The sequence below is a fragment of the Bradysia coprophila genome (genome assembly GCF_014529535.1).
Source record: "Bradysia coprophila strain Holo2 chromosome IV unlocalized genomic scaffold, BU_Bcop_v1 contig_106, whole genome shotgun sequence".
Lineage (NCBI taxonomy): Eukaryota > Metazoa > Arthropoda > Insecta > Diptera > Sciaridae > Bradysia > Bradysia coprophila.
Window position 1 is genome coordinate 355650 of NW_023503372.1, and position 18677 is coordinate 374326.

The 18677-nt window shown below is 39.6% G+C and overlaps 3 protein-coding genes across 3 annotated transcripts; 1 reads left to right on the forward strand and 2 right to left on the reverse strand.

Moving 5' to 3' along the window:
• Window positions 1–430: 430 nt before the first annotated feature.
• On the reverse strand, window positions 431–6184 carry LOC119070923 (sialin). The gene is made up of 8 exons (XM_037175465.1): window positions 5944–6184; window positions 2580–2615; window positions 2333–2514; window positions 2005–2272; window positions 1885–1930; window positions 1224–1828; window positions 998–1155; window positions 431–929 (listed from the first exon to the last, which is right to left on the reverse strand). Exons 1-8 carry the CDS (start codon window positions 5981–5983, stop codon window positions 723–725), a joined length of 1542 nt encoding a protein of 513 aa, XP_037031360.1. The 5' UTR covers window positions 5984–6184; the 3' UTR covers window positions 431–722.
• A 1511-nt stretch (window positions 6185–7695) lies between these two features.
• Window positions 7696–9958, forward strand: LOC119070920 (early endosome antigen 1-like). The gene is made up of 2 exons (XM_037175459.1): window positions 7696–8985; window positions 9295–9958. The coding sequence occupies exons 1-2, from the start codon at window positions 7752–7754 to the stop codon at window positions 9885–9887; spliced, it is 1827 nt and encodes a 608-aa protein (XP_037031354.1). The 5' UTR covers window positions 7696–7751; the 3' UTR covers window positions 9888–9958.
• A 2865-nt stretch (window positions 9959–12823) lies between these two features.
• Window positions 12824–16622, reverse strand: LOC119070915 (SWI/SNF-related matrix-associated actin-dependent regulator of chromatin subfamily A containing DEAD/H box 1 homolog). The gene is made up of 8 exons (XM_037175449.1): window positions 16089–16622; window positions 15774–15934; window positions 14330–15709; window positions 14124–14264; window positions 13760–14065; window positions 13381–13695; window positions 13206–13317; window positions 12824–13137 (listed from the first exon to the last, which is right to left on the reverse strand). The coding sequence occupies exons 1-8, from the start codon at window positions 16183–16185 to the stop codon at window positions 12938–12940; spliced, it is 2712 nt and encodes a 903-aa protein (XP_037031344.1). The 5' UTR covers window positions 16186–16622; the 3' UTR covers window positions 12824–12937.
• Window positions 16623–18677: the final 2055 nt, after the last annotated feature.

Consider the following 18677-nt stretch of genomic DNA (forward strand, 5'->3'; position numbering starts at 1 on the left):
AATGTAAAGAAGGTTGCTACTCTTTTGGAACGAAGGGAACAAACAAAAGTCGGAGGATCTATTAACCTTTCGTAGATGACATGTGGAAAGGTATTGCAGCCCTCAGACATTGTGAGGAATTTAACTAACAACACCATTGGTCTCAATCACGTGTCTATTAACCAGCATCGAAAAGAGAAAAAAATCCGGGCCGCCTGCTCACCTCTTATTGCAGCGTTGGATGTGTTAATCGGCCGAGTATTCTAAAATACTTAGATCACCAGAAGTTTCGACAGGTTTGATAATTACTTTAGTCATGAGCTTGTTCTTTGTGTAAGGTCATATCAAATTTGCCGCAGTGGAAGTAAAACTCCCGATGAAGAAGTGAAGAAATTGAAAGAAATGGGTCTTGATGATGGTTTAGTAATATACTCAATTCTGTTTTGATTATACATTTATTCGAATAAATTATAATATCTCGTGTGGCTTCACGACAAAACAAAACTTAGAAAATAAAATGTGTCTACAAAATGAGAATGGGAAGGAAAATAATTCAGAAAAATCCCCTATGACTGATTAAGCGTACATTAGTAAAATAACTCCTTTTGGCTGGCAAAAATCCAAAACAAAATCCCTTAACTCAATGGTCGTTTGACCACTTCGTTAGTTGCTGATTATGCAAAGCTTAGCATGATGAGTACGGCCGACACGTTTCTCGACGCAAGCCCTTGGCTGGCATCAATCTACTTGTTGACAGTGTAACTGTTCCGCCCTTCTCGTTCAGCTTCAGTTCCTTTCAGTGGTGTTCCTTCCTCACATTCCTCCGCAATTTCACTAACTTTGTTCCACGGTTGCTCATCACCGGAACCGAAAATTGTGTACGCTAAAATTTCGATCAAATACAGGGCAATGGTCACGAAGAATATGATACGCCAGGCCTCAATCGTTTGCTAGATGAAAAATTATTTCCGAAATCAACGAAAATTTTGAAAGCAAAAAAAATTCCTTTTGAACTTACGTTCCCGTGAGTCACCCTTCCAACGAAAATTGGTACGAAAATTCCACCGACTGTGGCTGCAGTATTTGTCAACGCCATCAAAGTGCCGGCGAAATTGGGCGCAATATCAATGTGATTACTTAGGAAGCCGCAGAACATACCTCCAATACTAGTGATGGCTGCAAAATTCAGGTAGTCAGAAAAACTGATTTTTTTTCCTCTGACCAACGAAGAAAGTAAAACTCACCAATTCCCATGATGATAACAGCCAAAAATCGTTGGCAACCGATGTAGCACAGAATTAATAAGCAAACCATTGGCACAACGGAAGCGAACAATGTGGCAATTTTCCTTGCAACTGTCGTACTGATTTTCCCCTTCTGTCGCAGAGAGTCCAGAGTTCTGCTGATTACCATCGAGAACACCCACATGGTCAAGAATGGCACCGCCGTTGCGATTGCATTCTCTTGGATGTTGAACTTTAACACTTGCTTCATGTAAAACGGAAGCTCAATCAACAACATGTACCATCCGAAATTCGAGCAGATGTGGGCGACTAAAATGGCATAGAATGGTGTTGAGGTAATGACCTTCTTCCAAGGGACAGCCTTTTTCGGTTGCGTTTTCTCATGGCTATCAGCCGTTCCCAGTGATGATGTGATCAAAATTCTCTCCTCTGCACTGATCAACGGTTGTTTATTTGGTGTGTCCTGTACCAGCCATACCCATAAAACTGTCCAAATTAGACTGAGTCCACCCATTACATAAAAGACTGATTCCCAACCCCAGTTTCCGGCCAATATTCCTGCCATTAACATGGAAATGACCGTTCCTAATGATGTGCCCGCATATCTAAATGGAGATAACTTTTAACGAGCTGAACACACAAAAACATCTGCCACACTTACACAATCGACGACATCATTGAACGTTCGTTCGGTGGAGCCCACGACGCTAACATGTGGATTGATCATGAAAGTAAATTTATCAAAAATGGAATTGGTGCAGAGCTTAAGGAGTAAAATTACCAAGCATCACATGCATAGCTGGAAACGTTACACCGCCGCCAATACCTTCACCAATACGCATCATAATCATTCCCATGTAGCCTAGTTCCGACATTATCGGTGTTAGCAGAGTGCACACAATGTTGATGGCAACCGAAAAGAACATGACCCACTTGGCGGAGAAATTTTCCGCAATTCTTGCACCCGGCATCTGACTCACTAAATAACCCCAGAAATAGCAAGATAAAATCGTTCCTTGCAACGGCTCTGACCAAACGAACGGTCCGTCCTAAGCGATAACAACAGTACTATATTCGGGAAGAAAATGGTCTTTGCTTTTATTACATACTTCAACGGCTCCAGAGGAACTGCTTTCCCTGCATGCATCGTCAGTGGTAATGTTTTGCGCAATTGCTATGTGTACGGTCGGTACTCCCGATGATTCGCGGATGGCTGTATGATTTAACATTGCAACCATGGCAACACTTAAATTCACTTTCAGGCCATAGATGATGGACATGGCAATGGAACCTGTTAGGAACACCATTAGTAATGTAAGTCGCAAAATTTCATTTTCTAAAGAGTTTGATGCTTACCTAGTATGGCTAGAATGTATCTGGCCGGAATCAGTGCTGAAAAGGTGAAATAAAGTTTGAAAGAAATATCTTTTCAAAATATATTGAATGACCTCGTCGGCGGCTCTGATCAACAAATTTCATCATCTATATCGAGGAACAGGTCATGTTTCTGAAATCATCTGACCTGAAAAGTTCTTGTCAAGCATTTTTCCAAATAATCTGAACCAGACCTGACCTGACCTGATTTATCTTCAACCCGAACTGTCCTGAGAAATTTTGTTAATTTTTTTTGAAATATTTTTCCTAAAAAAATCAAACCTTCCCTCACAGCCCGTCATATTTCCGGTGAATTTTTAGGTTTCAGGTTGACGTGGCCTGTTTTTAGACTAAGCACCGACGAACATACGTAATGTAATCATTATTATCATTGATACGGCGATGAAGTAATTATCACGGAAACCTCGATTAACTAATAAATAAATTTGAGCCCATTGCCCACGGGAGGTAATATAATGTACAATTATTGAAGTTCTGTTCTGAGTGTGACATGGTCTCACTCATGCATTTCTAATTTTGAAAATTCGATTTTTAAACATAAAAATGTTATGAAACACGGCAGAGTAAAATAAACCAGGCAGGAGCGGTTCATTATCGAAACGTCAAATAAGGGACCTAATACACTGTATGAAAATGAACTCAAATGAACACTGACATAAATTGAAAAATTTTATTCGCAAAATATCAAGGGCTACTAGATTATTCAGGTCCCTAGTCAAACAAGCGCTCCTGCCTGGTTAACTTTACTCTGTCGTGTATGAAATTAATGCAAGCTTTCTCTGGAATGGATTGTGTACCCAATTGACTAAAGTCAATGACACAATCATTGGTTTGCCTCGAATAAGAGTCGACAATGTCGACTCGACATACATGTGCAAACAGATCTCAATCTCTTCAGTATGGAGTCATTTATAAATTACGCAACGCAAAAATCAGAAGTTTTGAAACTCTTTTCCCCCATGTCACGGACATTACGTAATTTACATACGACCGCAACGCGCTTCAAGCAAACGTGATCATAATAGACAGCTGCCAAATAGAGTACTATTTTGTACAATGTTTTATAGGTGTGTGAGTGTGTGATACAGTGTATCAGATACACTGTCCAGTTTTAGTACCCTGTTTAAAATACCACTCATGCTTGAAGTGCGTTGGCACGACCCCTAATAGTAAAATAAAATCGTGGCTTTTATTCGTCAGATAAAAATAACCCAACGAGTTCACAAGGTCGGCTCGGCATAGAATGCAAAATTCTGATTTCCAAATTAATTGAAATGTTTCTATAAATATCAAGTGTATATTTACAAGAGTCATATCTATTGTCGTATATAGAGTTCAGTAGGGCGCATGATCTGTGAGCGAGTGTCGGTCGGTACAGTCGGCGGTGTGGAATGTTTGCAAACATTTATACGTCCAACAAGTTGTTTTGAGTATAAGAACATAATGAAGATTTAATTCTTAGTTTTGTTTATTAATTGAATGTTGGTTTTTGATTAAAATGCACCATTCCATTTGGTCTGCTCTTAATTTCAGACAATCAAATTTTATTTGAGCTTTATTTTGTGCTGTCCTCATTCAACACGAATTAAAATCTGACCGCCGACTTGTTATGAGTTTACTTTTGCTAAAATTATTAATGAAAAAAAAAAAAAAAACATTTCGCCTGACGCCTGTTGATCATTCGGATAAAAATATAAACTGCACATCTCGTAGGCCATACAACAGATTTTTAACCATGTGTTTGATTCAGTGAACTAAAACTGGATTTTGTCTCTAAAAACAAAAAAAAAGAAAAAAAAAAGAGAGGCGTCATTTGACCGAAAATTTTCATCTCGGAGAAAGAGAGTGGAAAACTGATTTTCACGAAGAATGGCACGGCAATGTATATTGTTAAAGAGATGTCCTTCGTGTGACCTTTCTCTTGTAGTAAGAGTTCTATCGGCAAAATGTGAAGAAATGTTTTCCATTGATGAGGCAACATAGTCAAAACAATTCGAAACGCTGATACTGATACTCGCTCTTTAATTTTATGATTAAAAATTAATTCATTTCGAGAGGATGCGATTGCATCCGTGATTAGACACCATATAATTTGATTTAAAAAAAATGAAATTGAGTTATCGTCGTCAGACTTACATAATTCCTGGCAGATTAATGTCGATTTAGTATAATGCTGTGCAATTAAAAAAGAATTAAACAAAAACAAGATTTCGCATGCGCCGTCTCTTTACTATTTTATTTATCAGCTAACGTAACGATATCATTCTTATCTGTCTACGGCCAGATTTATTAGAATCCGTCGAATACATTTTCTCGTCAACATAATGTGTGTGCAGATGTTAATAAACAATCGATTTTATCGGTTGTCAAATCAAAAAAGTTTGCGAAAAATGTTTCGTCTTTACCTCAAACATCTAACCAAACAATAAATGTTTTTCGACACGGTTGGCTGATGAAGCAGGGCCTATTTTCTCGAATTTTTGTGGTGGAAAGAGTCAATCACTGAGGATGTGCATAGGTTTAAGTCTCACACTGGTAAAAAAAATGCCGATCGAAGGGGCAAGTGAAACCAAGTGAAAAACGTTTCCTATTAGAGGCCATGGTGAAGAGATAGGATAGGGAATATTTTAAGGAAGACATTTTCCGATAAATTTTCCTCCATTTTCCTGGTTACTGTGAAAATTAAGGGAAATATGAAAAAATCTAGGAAAATTCAAGATAATGGTGGAAAATGTTTTCCCAAAAATAGTCCCTGATTGAAGAGGAGTGAACAGACAAATACGGATAAATGAATGAATTGGTATTAACAAATATTTTGATTCGAGTGATAAAAAATTACTCAAAAAACTGTCGTCACAATCGACATGAAAACATCGATGAATTTTCCATAAGGCCATCAGAGACACGAAGGTTTTGTCTTCTAGTAGAAGGTGCTTCATGAATGACCACAGAATTATGCACGGTACAAGTCGATGATAATTTCATTAACTTTAGCCGATAGAAAGTCTATAATTCACCAGCATTACAATTTCGTTCTTGAATAAAAACACCCCAACTATGAAACATAAAACATGACTTTATGTGACGGTGCAAATCAACCCAACAGTATGCTGGTATATATTCCGAAAATAGATTAAAGCTCACAATAATCCATCAATTACTTTATCAATTTAAATTCAACAGGTAAAGCCGATAGTTTGACTGAATTAATTCGATTCAGAGAGGAAAATTTCTATCGCTACAGGTATGCCGAATGTATGAGTAAAACAAACCATGCCATATGGAAGGCAATAAATGAATTCGAAGGATAACAATTCCAACTTACACCCTAAAACATTGCCTCTAGCCGGTACGGAATCTGCCATGATGCCGAATTTCGCTGTTCACAAAACACAAAAATTATATCTATTATGTGTTCTCCACACTTGCGATACACTTTGCAACCACTTCCACTCGACTGAATTATTTTTATATTTCAAATCTTTTGACTGAGTCTCTTAACACAGCCACGACTTATCGCTCATCCACAGCAAAAATACACAACACACTCAACGACTAAGCGCCTGTTACGACTATTCTATCCACCTTCTCGCCCGAGCGTATTTTACTTTGGTTCTAGTAGGTGTATATAGATGTATGCGCGTTGGTTATAAATGAAATGATGAAATTCGAGTGAAAGAAAAACTTTGGAGTCCGGATGAAAATGGAAAATATTCTCCGAATTCTGTTCACTCTCTTTTATGTTTTGAATACGAAGCCTAACCGAACAAAGCAAGTTTGTCAATCTACACTTTGAGAATCAATTACGTACGCAATTTCATCAACAGAATTTGCATCATTCGTTGTAAATATTGCATGCATTTCATGAAAAACGTCATCAATATGTTGAAACAATAGTTTTTTGCATGACAAGGGGCGAACATAAAATTGCTATTCTCTCTTTCCCAGTGTAGTTCAGATCGTTAAGTTGGAGAAAGGCGCCCTCTCGAAGGGGAAATTTGACCAAGGGTTGTGATAGAGAACTCATAGTTTCCTGTTGAACATTTTTTCAATGAACTTTTTCCTTCAGAAGAGTTACCTATCACATTTCTTAGAAAATTTTCCGGTAAAATCGCTAACTCTCGACTCATTTTCCGTGGCCATTTTAAACATCATTTGATCATTTGACGATCTGTTGAAATCTGGTGACTAGTGCTATCAACCACAGCCACCGGACTTATACCTATTGGTGGAACAGTATTCAACATCATTGGAAAGCAATTTCTCTATTCTTCACATGTACACCTGTCTTTAAATAAAACTTGTCTGTTTTAAGATTCATTCTGATGGTTTTGAGATATTTCTTATACAAACAGTTTGAGTGGCCCAGAATGAGATCCGAACATCCGCTATTCCAGAGTTTCGTTTCTAGAGCTAGAACTTAGGGAGGACATGGAGATTCAGCAGTTTTTCTCAATTTTCTTCTGCATTCAAACTATTTTCGATGTTTCCGGAGGTCGTTCCCAACGTTGGACTATTCCTTATCGTTCTTGTTTGCTCCCATTTCTAGAACTCGTGGAACACAAGAGCTTCCACCATTTTTTTCCCTTCAGGACTAGCACCATCCCTTATAATATGATCTATAATAGCTTATCGTTAAATCCTTTTAGACGACAAACATAACACGGTGTAATCTATGCAGCTTAACGTTCAAGCCTCGTATAGCGTTGCAACTTTATTAATTTATCAAGAAATCTTGTGTTTGATGCGAGAACTTTTACTTCGTTAGTAAAATACATTTCACATACACAACTTGGCGCTTCTAGAACTCGTGGCCGAAGAAGAAAAGAATAAGGCTCCGACAAAAATAAACGATATGATGTTTCAGCTGATGAAGTAAAAGATTCCGAATCGATGGAAAACAGGCGGTTGAAGTCGATTGATTAAATCCAAACGTGATGTACTGTTAATTATAACCGCATTTTATCATTGATAAGAATCATAGTTAGCTGAAATGGAGTCACCTCTGGAAGGTGTGGTCTCCAGATTAATAGATTTACATACACCCCCAAAAGTTTATGTTTCAGAAAACAGAGCAGTCAAGCGTTTCATTAAAATTACATTTTTCATAATAGAAAACGTTCGAACCAAATCATGTCACAATTATCGCTAAATCAAACAATTCAATCGCGTGTAACGGACTCAGAATCTGTACAGAAAAAGGGAATCTTTAAAAATCCGGAGTATCATAGTAAAACACGTCCAAGTAGTGCACTACCATGGAAATCAGGTAACGATGATAATGCATCCATTGGTACGGCCGGCGGCGATTCCACAACAGTTCACAAATTAGGAGTTCTACCCACTTATTTGAAGAAGCAGACCCGGGCGACCGTGGAATCGGACCTATTTACAAAACATAAAAAATTCAAAATTGCCAAGAGAGAGCTCATCGAGAAGCAGACGAATTTGATGAAAGATTTCGAGCAATTGCAAAAGCTCAAAGATAAATTTAAGCAATTCGGAGGCAGAGATTTCAAATTAGAAACGCTGCAGTTAGTCGATTTTAACGACTATGTCAGCAGTGAATGTGGTGACGGTATACGAAACGTACGAATTGGCAGTACTCCCGAAAGATTTGGCGATGGTGCTCAGAGCATGCATGGATTTCAGCAAGAAGTTCAACGAATTCGCGGAAGAATAAAGGATTGTCTATTCAATCTGATCAGATTGAACGCGGACGCTTTTAAGCACATTCAGATGTATGGAACGGAGCAACTTCAACAGAAAATTCAGGAAATCTTTTCGAAAGTTGAAGACTATGTGAAGACCGTGAACAGCGAACAAGATATCAGTATGGAGTTACTGTTGGAAAAGTTAAATATGTTACGAACTCCGACGCCACATGAAACCACCAACCGTTTACAAATTCAAGATGAAGAAATCGTTGCTTTAAGGGAAGGCATTCAACGTCTGGAAGTGCAATCCAAAATGTTGCAGAGCGAGATCGATGTTAAGAACCAGGAGATCGAGTATCTGAAAAACAAAGAAGCGGTCCATCAGAACCCGAACGCAGAAAACTGTGGTGACGTTGCTGAAGGCATGTCGCCGTGCAATGATCAACAGACGCTGCATTCAGAAATTCAATCCCAAAAAGAGACAATCGACAACTACCGAAATAAACTGAACGATGAAACGAAGCTGCGAGTAATGATGGCAGAGAAAATGAAGCAATTGGAAGACAAGATCATCCTGCAGAAACATCAAATGGAAGAAAAGCAGTTAAAATTCGAAAACGATTTGAATGAAGAGCGGAAAAAGTACGAAGGACTTGAAAAGATGTTGGACGAAATGAGAGATGCAAATTCGAGGTTTCTTGAGGAAAACGGTAAGATAGAGTCGCAGTCACTGTCTCTGCCAGTTCGAAATCGATGTTAACTAAAATCTCATTGTTTCTCTACTTCTTGAAGAAGTTTCATTGGTTAAGGGTCGCCAAGTGCGACATCAACGCACTGTCGCTTCGGTGCTAGACAGTGCGTTGGCGACATACTTTATGAATGTTGGCTTTAGGGAACGATGTATTAGGCATACTTCACAATTGATCCAGCTGTCTCTCTGTCCAACAAAACTGCACACTCCCGACAGTGTTTGAATAACCGCATAGATCCTCACATTTTCCATTTCTCTTTAATTTAAGGTTCAAACTACGAACAGATATCAAATCAATTAGTCTCTGCCAATGGCGACATCAAAGAATTGCAATTTAAAATTGGTAAACGAGACAAACAGATCCAAAGCTTAAAACAAATGATCAATTCGGAGTCGAATAAAGCGAAAGACTACGACCAATTGCTGCTGAAATACGACGAAGTGCGGCAGCAAGATCAGCTACGAACAAAAGAGATACTTCAGCTGAAAGAGAAATTGATGGCACGAGCCGATACGATAAACAGTCAAATGTTAACCATCACCGATTTGAAGAAACAACTGATGGAGCGGAACTGTGCCGATGGGAACGAAGAATGCACGGGTCCGTTACACGACGAACAAATGTCCAAATTTTTAGATCACGAACGAATCATTAAGAAATTGGAAAATAACAAAATTCGTAGCAATATGCTGCGGGACCAGTTATTGGATCGAATTTCGATGTTGGAAAAAGAAAACGACGACATGAAGGGACAAATTCGAAAGTTTCACGAAGATTTCACAATCAATCGATTTATGTACGACGAACAGCGTCGCAAGAAACGGTTGACTGAAATTTTAGTGAAACAATATCAGAAATGAGATTTCATTCGTAAATATGTGCTAACTGTTGGTACCTACAAAATCGTATAAAGAATGAGAAACTGACAAAATGTGTTGCTTTTTCCTTCTTAAAAGCTCACTGGACAAAGCTCATTGCTTATTTTTGGCCGCTTTCGATTATTAGATGACTTGTGGTTACGTGTTGAATTTTTCTCCCCATTGCTAGGCATTCTCTTTTTGGCTTTTGACTCTTTTATATTGAAGTAAAATTTGTAAGTTCATCAGTTGAAACTGCTCGAAAATTAAAACTACTCGAAAGCTACAACTGCTCGAAAGCTATAACTGCTTGAAAGGTACAACCACTCCAAAGTTACAACGGGCGAAAAATGGAAATATCTCTCACATACAGATCAAAACAAATTGCTATAATTAGCGCCAAATGACTGTGTACAAATACCTACTGCTTAGTGAAAGGAGTAATTAGCATTTAGGATTAGGAATGCTAACAACTCAAGACAATCCGATCTTAAATCGATCATCTGTTATCGACAGCGACGACGCTAATGAGCGATGATTTCGGGTTCAATCTTAATGCCGGAATTACTGCCGAAGTTGTCAAGCATATAGACCGTGCGACGTGTCATCTGTTATCGATAACGACGCCAAAAACAATGACAAGTTCAATAATAAGTCCTCTATTTATTATATAATAAAATGCATGTTAAAAAATTGAAGTACAAGATTTGAAATCAACCGATTAAAAATACTTTGTTCGATTGAAGTAATAGACCAGACGCGCCGAGTTTTGTTTTGGACGTATGTGGCGAACAATTTCAGGGATTGACTTAGAAATTTTAAAAATATGGAGGCATCCTCTATTTCAGAAGTTTTTCGACTTTGATGAATGATAACAGACACGCTGAGACTTCTGTTTGAGTCATTGGGTGCAAAACAGGGTATTAAAGACCCAAATCCTTAATTTGTTCAACAATGGGAAATTTCTACTATCTCGCTCCGGCTATCTGCATGATTATGAATTGCGAGCGTAGCGAGAAAAACTATTTTAGATGCTTTTTGTAATTCCTTAATAAAAGTACACTACTGTACCACTGAATCCCGAGGTCGAAACAGCGTCTCTGCTTCACTGTTTTTCACTTCACGTGATCAAGCTGGGTAAGGGAAGAGCTGTTTGCTCCGTTTGTTTGCTTTTTGACTCGCTTTAGTATTAATAGCCTCGCGCTGTGGGTGAGTTCCAGTGTTGCATTTGGTCCTTTGCCAAATCGCAACGTAAAAAATACCGTATGCTCAGTAACAAGAGTATCAAATGATTTGGCGTTACTGTGTGAATCTACAGTAACAAAACTTCAAACCCAAATATCTCATGATCTATCAGACTTTTCTAAGGGTATGTTGGATTCTCCTGAATTCAGTCCACCAGCTCCATGAAAGTTGCTCTAAGAAAAATCCTACAGTTTAGAATTTTGTTTGTTACGGGACAAGGGTACAGTTACGGTTTGTGAATGTTGAAAGAACATTAGAAAGCAAAGAATGTTATCAATAATGCGAGTATGATTGACTCTTTACATTCTTTGATAGTGCGCCGCAGGCGAAACTTTTTGTTATATTTACAACTTTCTCGTATGTGGCATTGGCCACGGTCGCCATACTATATTCGGCGCGCCTGTAATACCCGATATTAATACTGGTCATATGCTTGCCATCTGTAACAGGGTAAAGGACGGAAGTCTTTATGTCATTACAGTCCATCCAAACCGCATCATTGGTTGGGGGTTGGATATTGAGGATTTTTCGAATTCTGAAGCGAATGTAATGAATGATTTCTATTTTGAAATTGAATTGAAATAATTGGGAATGGAGGGTCTGCAAGTAGGTTTAAGTTTAAGAGAAACCGAACAATGGGCTATGAGTCGTGTTTTTTTTTGGTCGTGAAGTTGTCACGGACGTTGATGTTGCAAAGGGTGTCGGGGAATCTCGCACACGCGATCATAGTATGCGTCCTTTTGCGACATGTAACGAAATGTCATGACTGTGCCAGATTCACCACTTAGAGGTGAATCTCGCACACCATGAATTTGTGTGGTGTGCGAGATTACCCTACCCCGTTGCAAAGCGGTGATTTCAGGTTATTAGTCCAAAATAGACAAAATAAATACGACGACAAAAGTAATGATAAGCTCTGGGTAAAATGCATGTTAAAAAAATAAATGGATTGGTACAATGAATGTACTGTAAAACCGAAAGACATAAATTGGTTCGGTATGGTGTAATCGGGTGTAATCGTACGATTCAAATGCAGTGAACACATCTTGTTGTAATCAGAGTCATCTGTTATCGACAGCAACGACGCAAATGAGCGATGATTTGGGGTTAATAGTGGACTTTTATGAAGTAAAATCATGGTTGAACTAATGAAGTAAAAGATTTTCTATCAATTCCCTGAAAATACTAATATCAAAAGAAGTACTAGATTCGATATGGATGACTTTACTGAACAAGTGCTCTTCATGAATTATTATGATAAAAATATGGGGACAGATAATGGAGTTGTATGAGAAATTGGAGTAAAAGCACAAAAATGCGGAAAGTACGAAGCTTAACTTTGACTGGCAACCTTTTCTCCTGAGGTGGCATTCACCGGACCGGAGAAAATTTCAACGGTGGAGTTGCAAAAAATGTTTTCTTCCCGGTTATTCCCAGTGACCGCAAAAAAATCCAAAAATTTCCCGGTATCCTGGATAGTGGAGATACACTAACGTTGAATCGGGTCAGGTCATCTCATTTGAAAGAAAATGTGATTTCAGTTCAGATGATTTCAGGCTTCAAGCTATAATTCCATTGATGAAATAAGTCTATTCATGGAACCTCAGCGGCAAGACTCTAAAAACTTTTAACTTATATTACGCCAGTCATCCTAGGATGTCCAGATAGAGTAATGCCACTCAAAAACATTGTGATTTCGTATTTTCTTTAATTTACTAAAAAAAAAATATTTCGGAACAATAAATTACGTAGGTACATCAAACCCGACCAGCCTCAATTCATTCTTCTTCTCCTTCTTCTTTTTCTTCTCAATAATTAGCACCAGCATTTGTCGGTTTCGTTGGACTTAAAATAATGTCTGCCTTCTCCTCATCCATTCCCAGCGCCATTGTCAGCAAACGAACCATACATTTGTGCTCTTTGACGCTGTTCTCATTCTCGTTGGTAACTTCCTTCTCCAGATTCAATTTTTCCTTTGCAACGTGCAGCATACCTTCTTCGATTGTACCTATAAACAGCGAAACCGATGGATTAGACTTTGCAGTTCCATCGCCGATCAATTTCCAAGCCTCTTACCTTCGGACACTAAACGATAAATTGTCACCGGCCTGGTTTGTCCCATTCTATGACAACGATCCTCAGCCTGTTTATCGTTGTACGGATTGAAATCAATGTCATGGATAATCACCTGGAATCGACGAGAATGCGTGTGTTAGTAAAGTGAAAATCGGAACTGGTAAAACGCTCCTACCGTGTCCGCAGCAGTCAAATTGATACCCAGTCCACCGGCTCTGGTCGACAATAGAAACACAAACATATCCGAATCGCCCATATATTGATCGATAAGATCTTGGCGCTCAGTGACGGCAGTCTGTCCATCAATGCGCAAGTAGCCATGATCCCGTATATCCAGATAACGTTCCAGAATGTCCAACATCATGGTGAATTGGCTGAAGATCAAGACCCGATGACCTTCGGCTTTCAATTTGGCCAACAGACGGTCGAGCTCTCGAAATTTGCCAGAATCTAAAATCAATCCGGCGGGAATGTCCATTCGGGGTATGTTCTGGAGAAAAAAAATCCGAAAATTTTTTGAATTTCTGTTGAACTGGAAGAGCGGCAGTACGTACATATTTCTCGATCATTTGATACAACTGAAAGTCGGAACAGATGGCCAACTCTTCGAAAATGTGCTGAGGATTCGTGGTCTTTTTCCATGATGGATGAGTAGACAGCCGCTTCGCCAGTTCGAACACCTTCTCATCCGTGTAGTAATATCGCATCAGCAACGGATGATTGGACAATTTGCGCATGTCCATCATAATTGACATTCCCGAATGTTCGTTGGTCGCCCGAACTATGCCATTTTCGCTGGAGTGGACACTCACCATGTCTTTGTACTTTTCCTTTTGTGACGCGGATAGCGGTACCTTGATCTGAAAGAATTTGAATCTGTGGATTATTGCGCCCGGAATCGGTCTGGTTCTGTCTTACCGTGTGGTCCGTTTTCGGTGGCAGCGATCCCAGAACATCGGCTTTCAATCGCCTTAATACAAACGGTTTCATAATACGTTTCGCCTGAGAGATTTGATCCTGTTCGAATGTTGACACTTCATCCTCGCCTTTGATTTGTTTCTGCACGGAGATAGAAAAAGTCAGTTAACTTGTACCAAGCGTACCATCCATGGCACAACACTTACATTTTGCCGGAATAAAGTCTTAATGTCATCGGACTTGGAAGCGAATAGCGACGGCATGACAAAGCACAACAGCGATATCAATTCCAACAAATTATTTTGCAACGGAGTTCCCGTCAAGAGCAACCGTCGTTCGGATTTGATGGTATAGAGATTAGCGTACCGTTGTGTCGTCATATTCTTCAGCATATGCGCCTCGTCAAAGATGACATAGTGCATTTGAGTGACGCGAAACATTTTCCGCTCTTCCGGTGTCGAACTGACCGTGTGATATGTTGTGAGCACCACATCAACGCCTTCGAGTTTGGATTTGACGTATTTTATCCGCAGCGAACGGCGTTCGTCGGCGCTGCCGTAGTACTTATCCACCACTAAACTCGGACACCATTTTGCGAATTCCTGGTCCCAATTGTCTAGTGTTGACGAGGGAACCACAACCAAATGCGGATATTTTGCCTTGCCGGTCTCTTTCAAATAGGCGAGGAACGCAATCACCTGAATCGTTTTCCCCAGTCCCATTTCGTCGGCCAATATTCCATTTGTTTGTTCTTGATTCATCACGACCAGCCAGTTCAGGCCGACCAATTGATAGTCGGCTAACTTAAACTTCGGATTTAAAATTGACGGCTGACTGAACAGACCACCACCAGCTGCTACACTGCTCTCCAGCCGCCTACAAATACTTTCACATTTCTTCATCACCTTGACCATACTGTTACGCGAACCGAGATAGTCCTGGCAATGATTTAACACTTCGGCTGACAGTCCCTTGACCCCCTGAAAACTTTGCATCATGTGCTGCCAGTCGCGGAACGGTCTCAACTCTAAAATTGCATCGATTTTCTTAGAGGTACAAGATTTGACTGCTTGCAGGTCGGTCAGCGATCCTTTGTTGATGAAATTGAACACCTCACGTCGATCCTTCGTCATATGGAAAGTTTGATGCTCTTCGTCACTATCATCATCGTCACTATTGAAAACTCGATCTTTCGGACGGGCTGACTCATCATCATCGCTGTCAGCATTGCTATCGGAGTCGGTACGTCGTTTCTTAACCAATTTCTTTGATGCATTTTGTTGGCCGGATCTGTACTGACTTGAATTACCTAATGTTTGCGGAGTACATGCAGCACTGGTCGCACTCGAAACGGAAGCACCGACTCCTTGGCTCAATTGTTTTGCTTGGTGATGGACTGCAGAAGTTTCTTCGTTTTTGGCTGGCGACAACTTGCTGGTCGCCGTCAACTCTGCCTGTGAAACCGACGGCGCGTCCGGAACAGGTGAACCGAAATCAGTGCGACGTTTTTTACCCGTTTTTTCGGAGACAATACTGATTGCAATCTCGACATCCCAGTTATGACGTGCAAGGACATCCTGGCATAGCTGAACGGACGAGAAAAACATAATTACTTACAGGTGAAACATGCAGAACATGTATCGAATTTACCATAGTATCGCATTGTGGTAGCGCCTGTTTCACTGCAATCAAACGTGCCTCTTTCTCCTTGACAGTCAGATCGGTCTTATTTGTTGATGGCTCTTCATCACCACTGCTATCCACTGCCGTATGAATCCTCTTACGATTTGGCGCTAACTTAAACACGGTTTCTGGAAATTAGGAAATGGTTTCGCTTCAGCAAACGAACTAACAATACAAAAAAAAGTGTCCGAATCGTCTAGGCTACTTGGATAATGTTTCGCGTTGGCGTGATAATATCTTTTTAAACCGCAAGGTAATCGATTTACGTTTTGCTTCACATACCTTTCGACTTATTTTCACCATTCTCGTTGTTCGATATTGTGGGCACATTTTTCTTAAAACGATACTGTCTCAGCGAATTGATAGCTGATTGCGACATGTTACACTATTAAATAACGCAAAAGTTTCAATTTAATTTAATGTTTGACAATATCCTTCATCGGTTGAGTATACAGAGCGAGAAATCCTTCTTGTAACAAATTTTTCTTTTTATTGCGTCCACAAACAAAATACCAAGACAAAATCGTGTCAAACGCCAACAATAAAAAAAATCTCACGAAACACTTTTTGGCCAAAAACTTTAGCTGACTTTCTGGTGAATTTCTCAATGAATTTTTAATGGTTTGAAATCGAAATTCTTACACTAAATATTATAAACTATCGACGATCAATTAATTCAAGTACCCGAAAATAGGAACTCCACTAAAAATTCATTTCGTTTTATTGCAGAACCAAATGAACCAAAGCGGTAATTTTAAGAGGGTAATAAAATTTAGACACAAGTGTTGCTGATCGCCTCTACTTTCTGCTGAATTCAATGTCTCAGGTGATTATGTAGTAGAATAGACGTCACGGTATAAACAAAAAAAATGTTTCCCATATGGTAGCGTACGATCCGCCGCCATAAATTTGTGCGGTTCAGAGAGGGAGACCATCGGAATTTGTATACAAGCAAGAGCATCTGCATTGGTTGCTCTGTCCAAGGTAAATATAGTGAGGAGGTAATGCCATTCAGACGCGCGGCCTAGCACATAAGTTCGATGCCAATGACATCTTTTTTTAAAATGGTTGACTACGATTTACTTGTATTTCACAAAAATATTTTCGCTATCTCACAACAGATGGCCCGACTTTCTATTCCATTTTTTGCTTTCAACGAAGGGATGAGATGGCGTTTGTATCGAACTTTCGTGCCACCGCACACCTGATTCGGTTATATGTGGCATTACCTCCTCACTATATTTACCTTGGCTCTGTCTTCCTTCAAATAGTGGAAATTGAGCGTAGATTTGAGCGATTATTTCTGAGAACTGTCACTGAGCTTTGCTGTCGGAAGCTCGGTCTCCTGTGACTAGTAATTTGGAAATCTAGTAAATTGTAGAATATTATAGGTTTCTTCCATTGTACGGTAAAAACGAATTTTGACAGGCCGAAAACAACCGACCGTCATCCACAGAGGCAAACATAACCGCAACTTAAACAAATTTATTCATTAAAACTTCAAAGTGAGGTTGTATTGGCTTCTATGTGGATGACGATTGACATTTTGAACGGCCTTGGAAGAAACCTATAGAAAATGTTTCCTTAAACATGGGACTGGAATTCGGCACCCATAAAATGTGTGAACAAAATGTGTATGGATAAACATGCAAATAACCAAACGAGCCATTGAAATTTGTCAGCTCACTTCTCTATACGGTGTTTAAGTAGAGCGAGATGGAAAATCAACTCGGGGTCTGCTGTCATTGATAATGCAAAAGAATCTGACAGCAGACTCCGAGATGGAACAATAGGTTGTCGTTTCCAAAGTGTCGTTTCAAATGCAATTTTCAAAATAACAAAGAAAAATAAGTTGTGGTTATGGTTCTATGGATGACATCGGTTCGTGTTCGGTTCATTTTGTTCGGCTTAACCGTTGCTTGGAAGAAACCTATTATTTGTGCCTTTATCCATATTTATTTCCCACTGCATAAGGTATTCGGTATATCAAAATTTTATTCGAAGCACCTCAAGGCATTTTCCCATTTTCATTGGATTCTTGTTGCTGTGATTTCTTGTATTAGTTGTGCCTAGTCACCGTTCGTCGAGAGTGAGAAGTTTAGCCGTTCTCTATGTTGGACGACGAGACAGTCGCATTTCAGATAAGGTTTTAAGATTGAGATTGATTCAGCGGTGAAGTTGGCTATTCACCACGCAGTGCAGGATTTGAACTACACCACAGCACTGCTTTTAGCATGAACATACAAAATATTAGGAGGCTGATGAAATCAGAGTAGGCACTGCGTTTCTGTTGTACAGATAGATGATTTGCTTTCATTGTATGAGTTAAAACATACAATACAAACAATCCTTAGCGGTAGCTCGTATCGCTAAAGTCTCCAAATTTGACACTTGTGAATTCAGAGTTCATGCTAGTAGCAGTGCTGTGCCTACACTGTATGATGAATGATCTCACGAACTAACGTCTCAGATCCAAGAAACCTCGCGTTCGCATTCCGACCGAGATGTCGTTTGAGCGTGAGAGGAGAGTATCGTTACGTAATTCGCGCCTGATCGAAGAATTTGTTTCACTTGTACGGAATGTACAATGGCAGCCAAGAGTTGAGTCGAGACATGGATTCAATGATGGTGTAAGTGCGATATCATATCAACCTGCATGTGCCAAAGTTGAAACTCAAAATTTGGTTTACGTTTGGACCGTTTGGACGGATCAGTGGACCAGCGCAGTGTAGAAGAGAGAGCTGCCGGTGTTATTAGATGTGATATCCGTTGAGAGGATTAGTATTGTTATGCTTGATTTCCTCTTACGCCGTTTACGCTCCGTTTAGCTAAACCACGGCTCTTTTTTATTGTTTAAAGAGTAAACGGAGT

Coding starts and splice junctions, on each gene's coding strand:
- LOC119070915 (XM_037175449.1), bottom strand. CDS start 16,185: ATGTCGCAATCAGCTATCAATTCGCTGAGACAGTATCGTTTTAAGAAA. Junction 15,710..15,773: donor TACCACAATGCGATACTATG/GTAAATTCGATA, acceptor TCGTCCGTTCAG/CTATGCCAGGATGTCCTTGC. Junction 13,138..13,205: donor TTATCGTTTAGTGTCCGAAG/GTAAGAGGCTTG, acceptor CGCTGTTTATAG/GTACAATCGAAGAAGGTATG.
- LOC119070920 (XM_037175459.1), top strand. CDS start 7,752: ATGTCACAATTATCGCTAAATCAAACAATTCAATCGCGTGTAACGGAC. Junction 8,986..9,294: donor GAGGTTTCTTGAGGAAAACG/GTAAGATAGAGT, acceptor CTTTAATTTAAG/GTTCAAACTACGAACAGATA.
- LOC119070923 (XM_037175465.1), bottom strand. CDS start 5,983: ATGGCAGATTCCGTACCGGCTAGAGGCAATGTTTTAGGGT. Junction 2,616..5,943: donor TAGAGGCAATGTTTTAGGGT/GTAAGTTGGAAT, acceptor TCACCTTTTCAG/CACTGATTCCGGCCAGATAC. Junction 930..997: donor GAAGGGTGACTCACGGGAAC/GTAAGTTCAAAA, acceptor TTTTTCATCTAG/CAAACGATTGAGGCCTGGCG.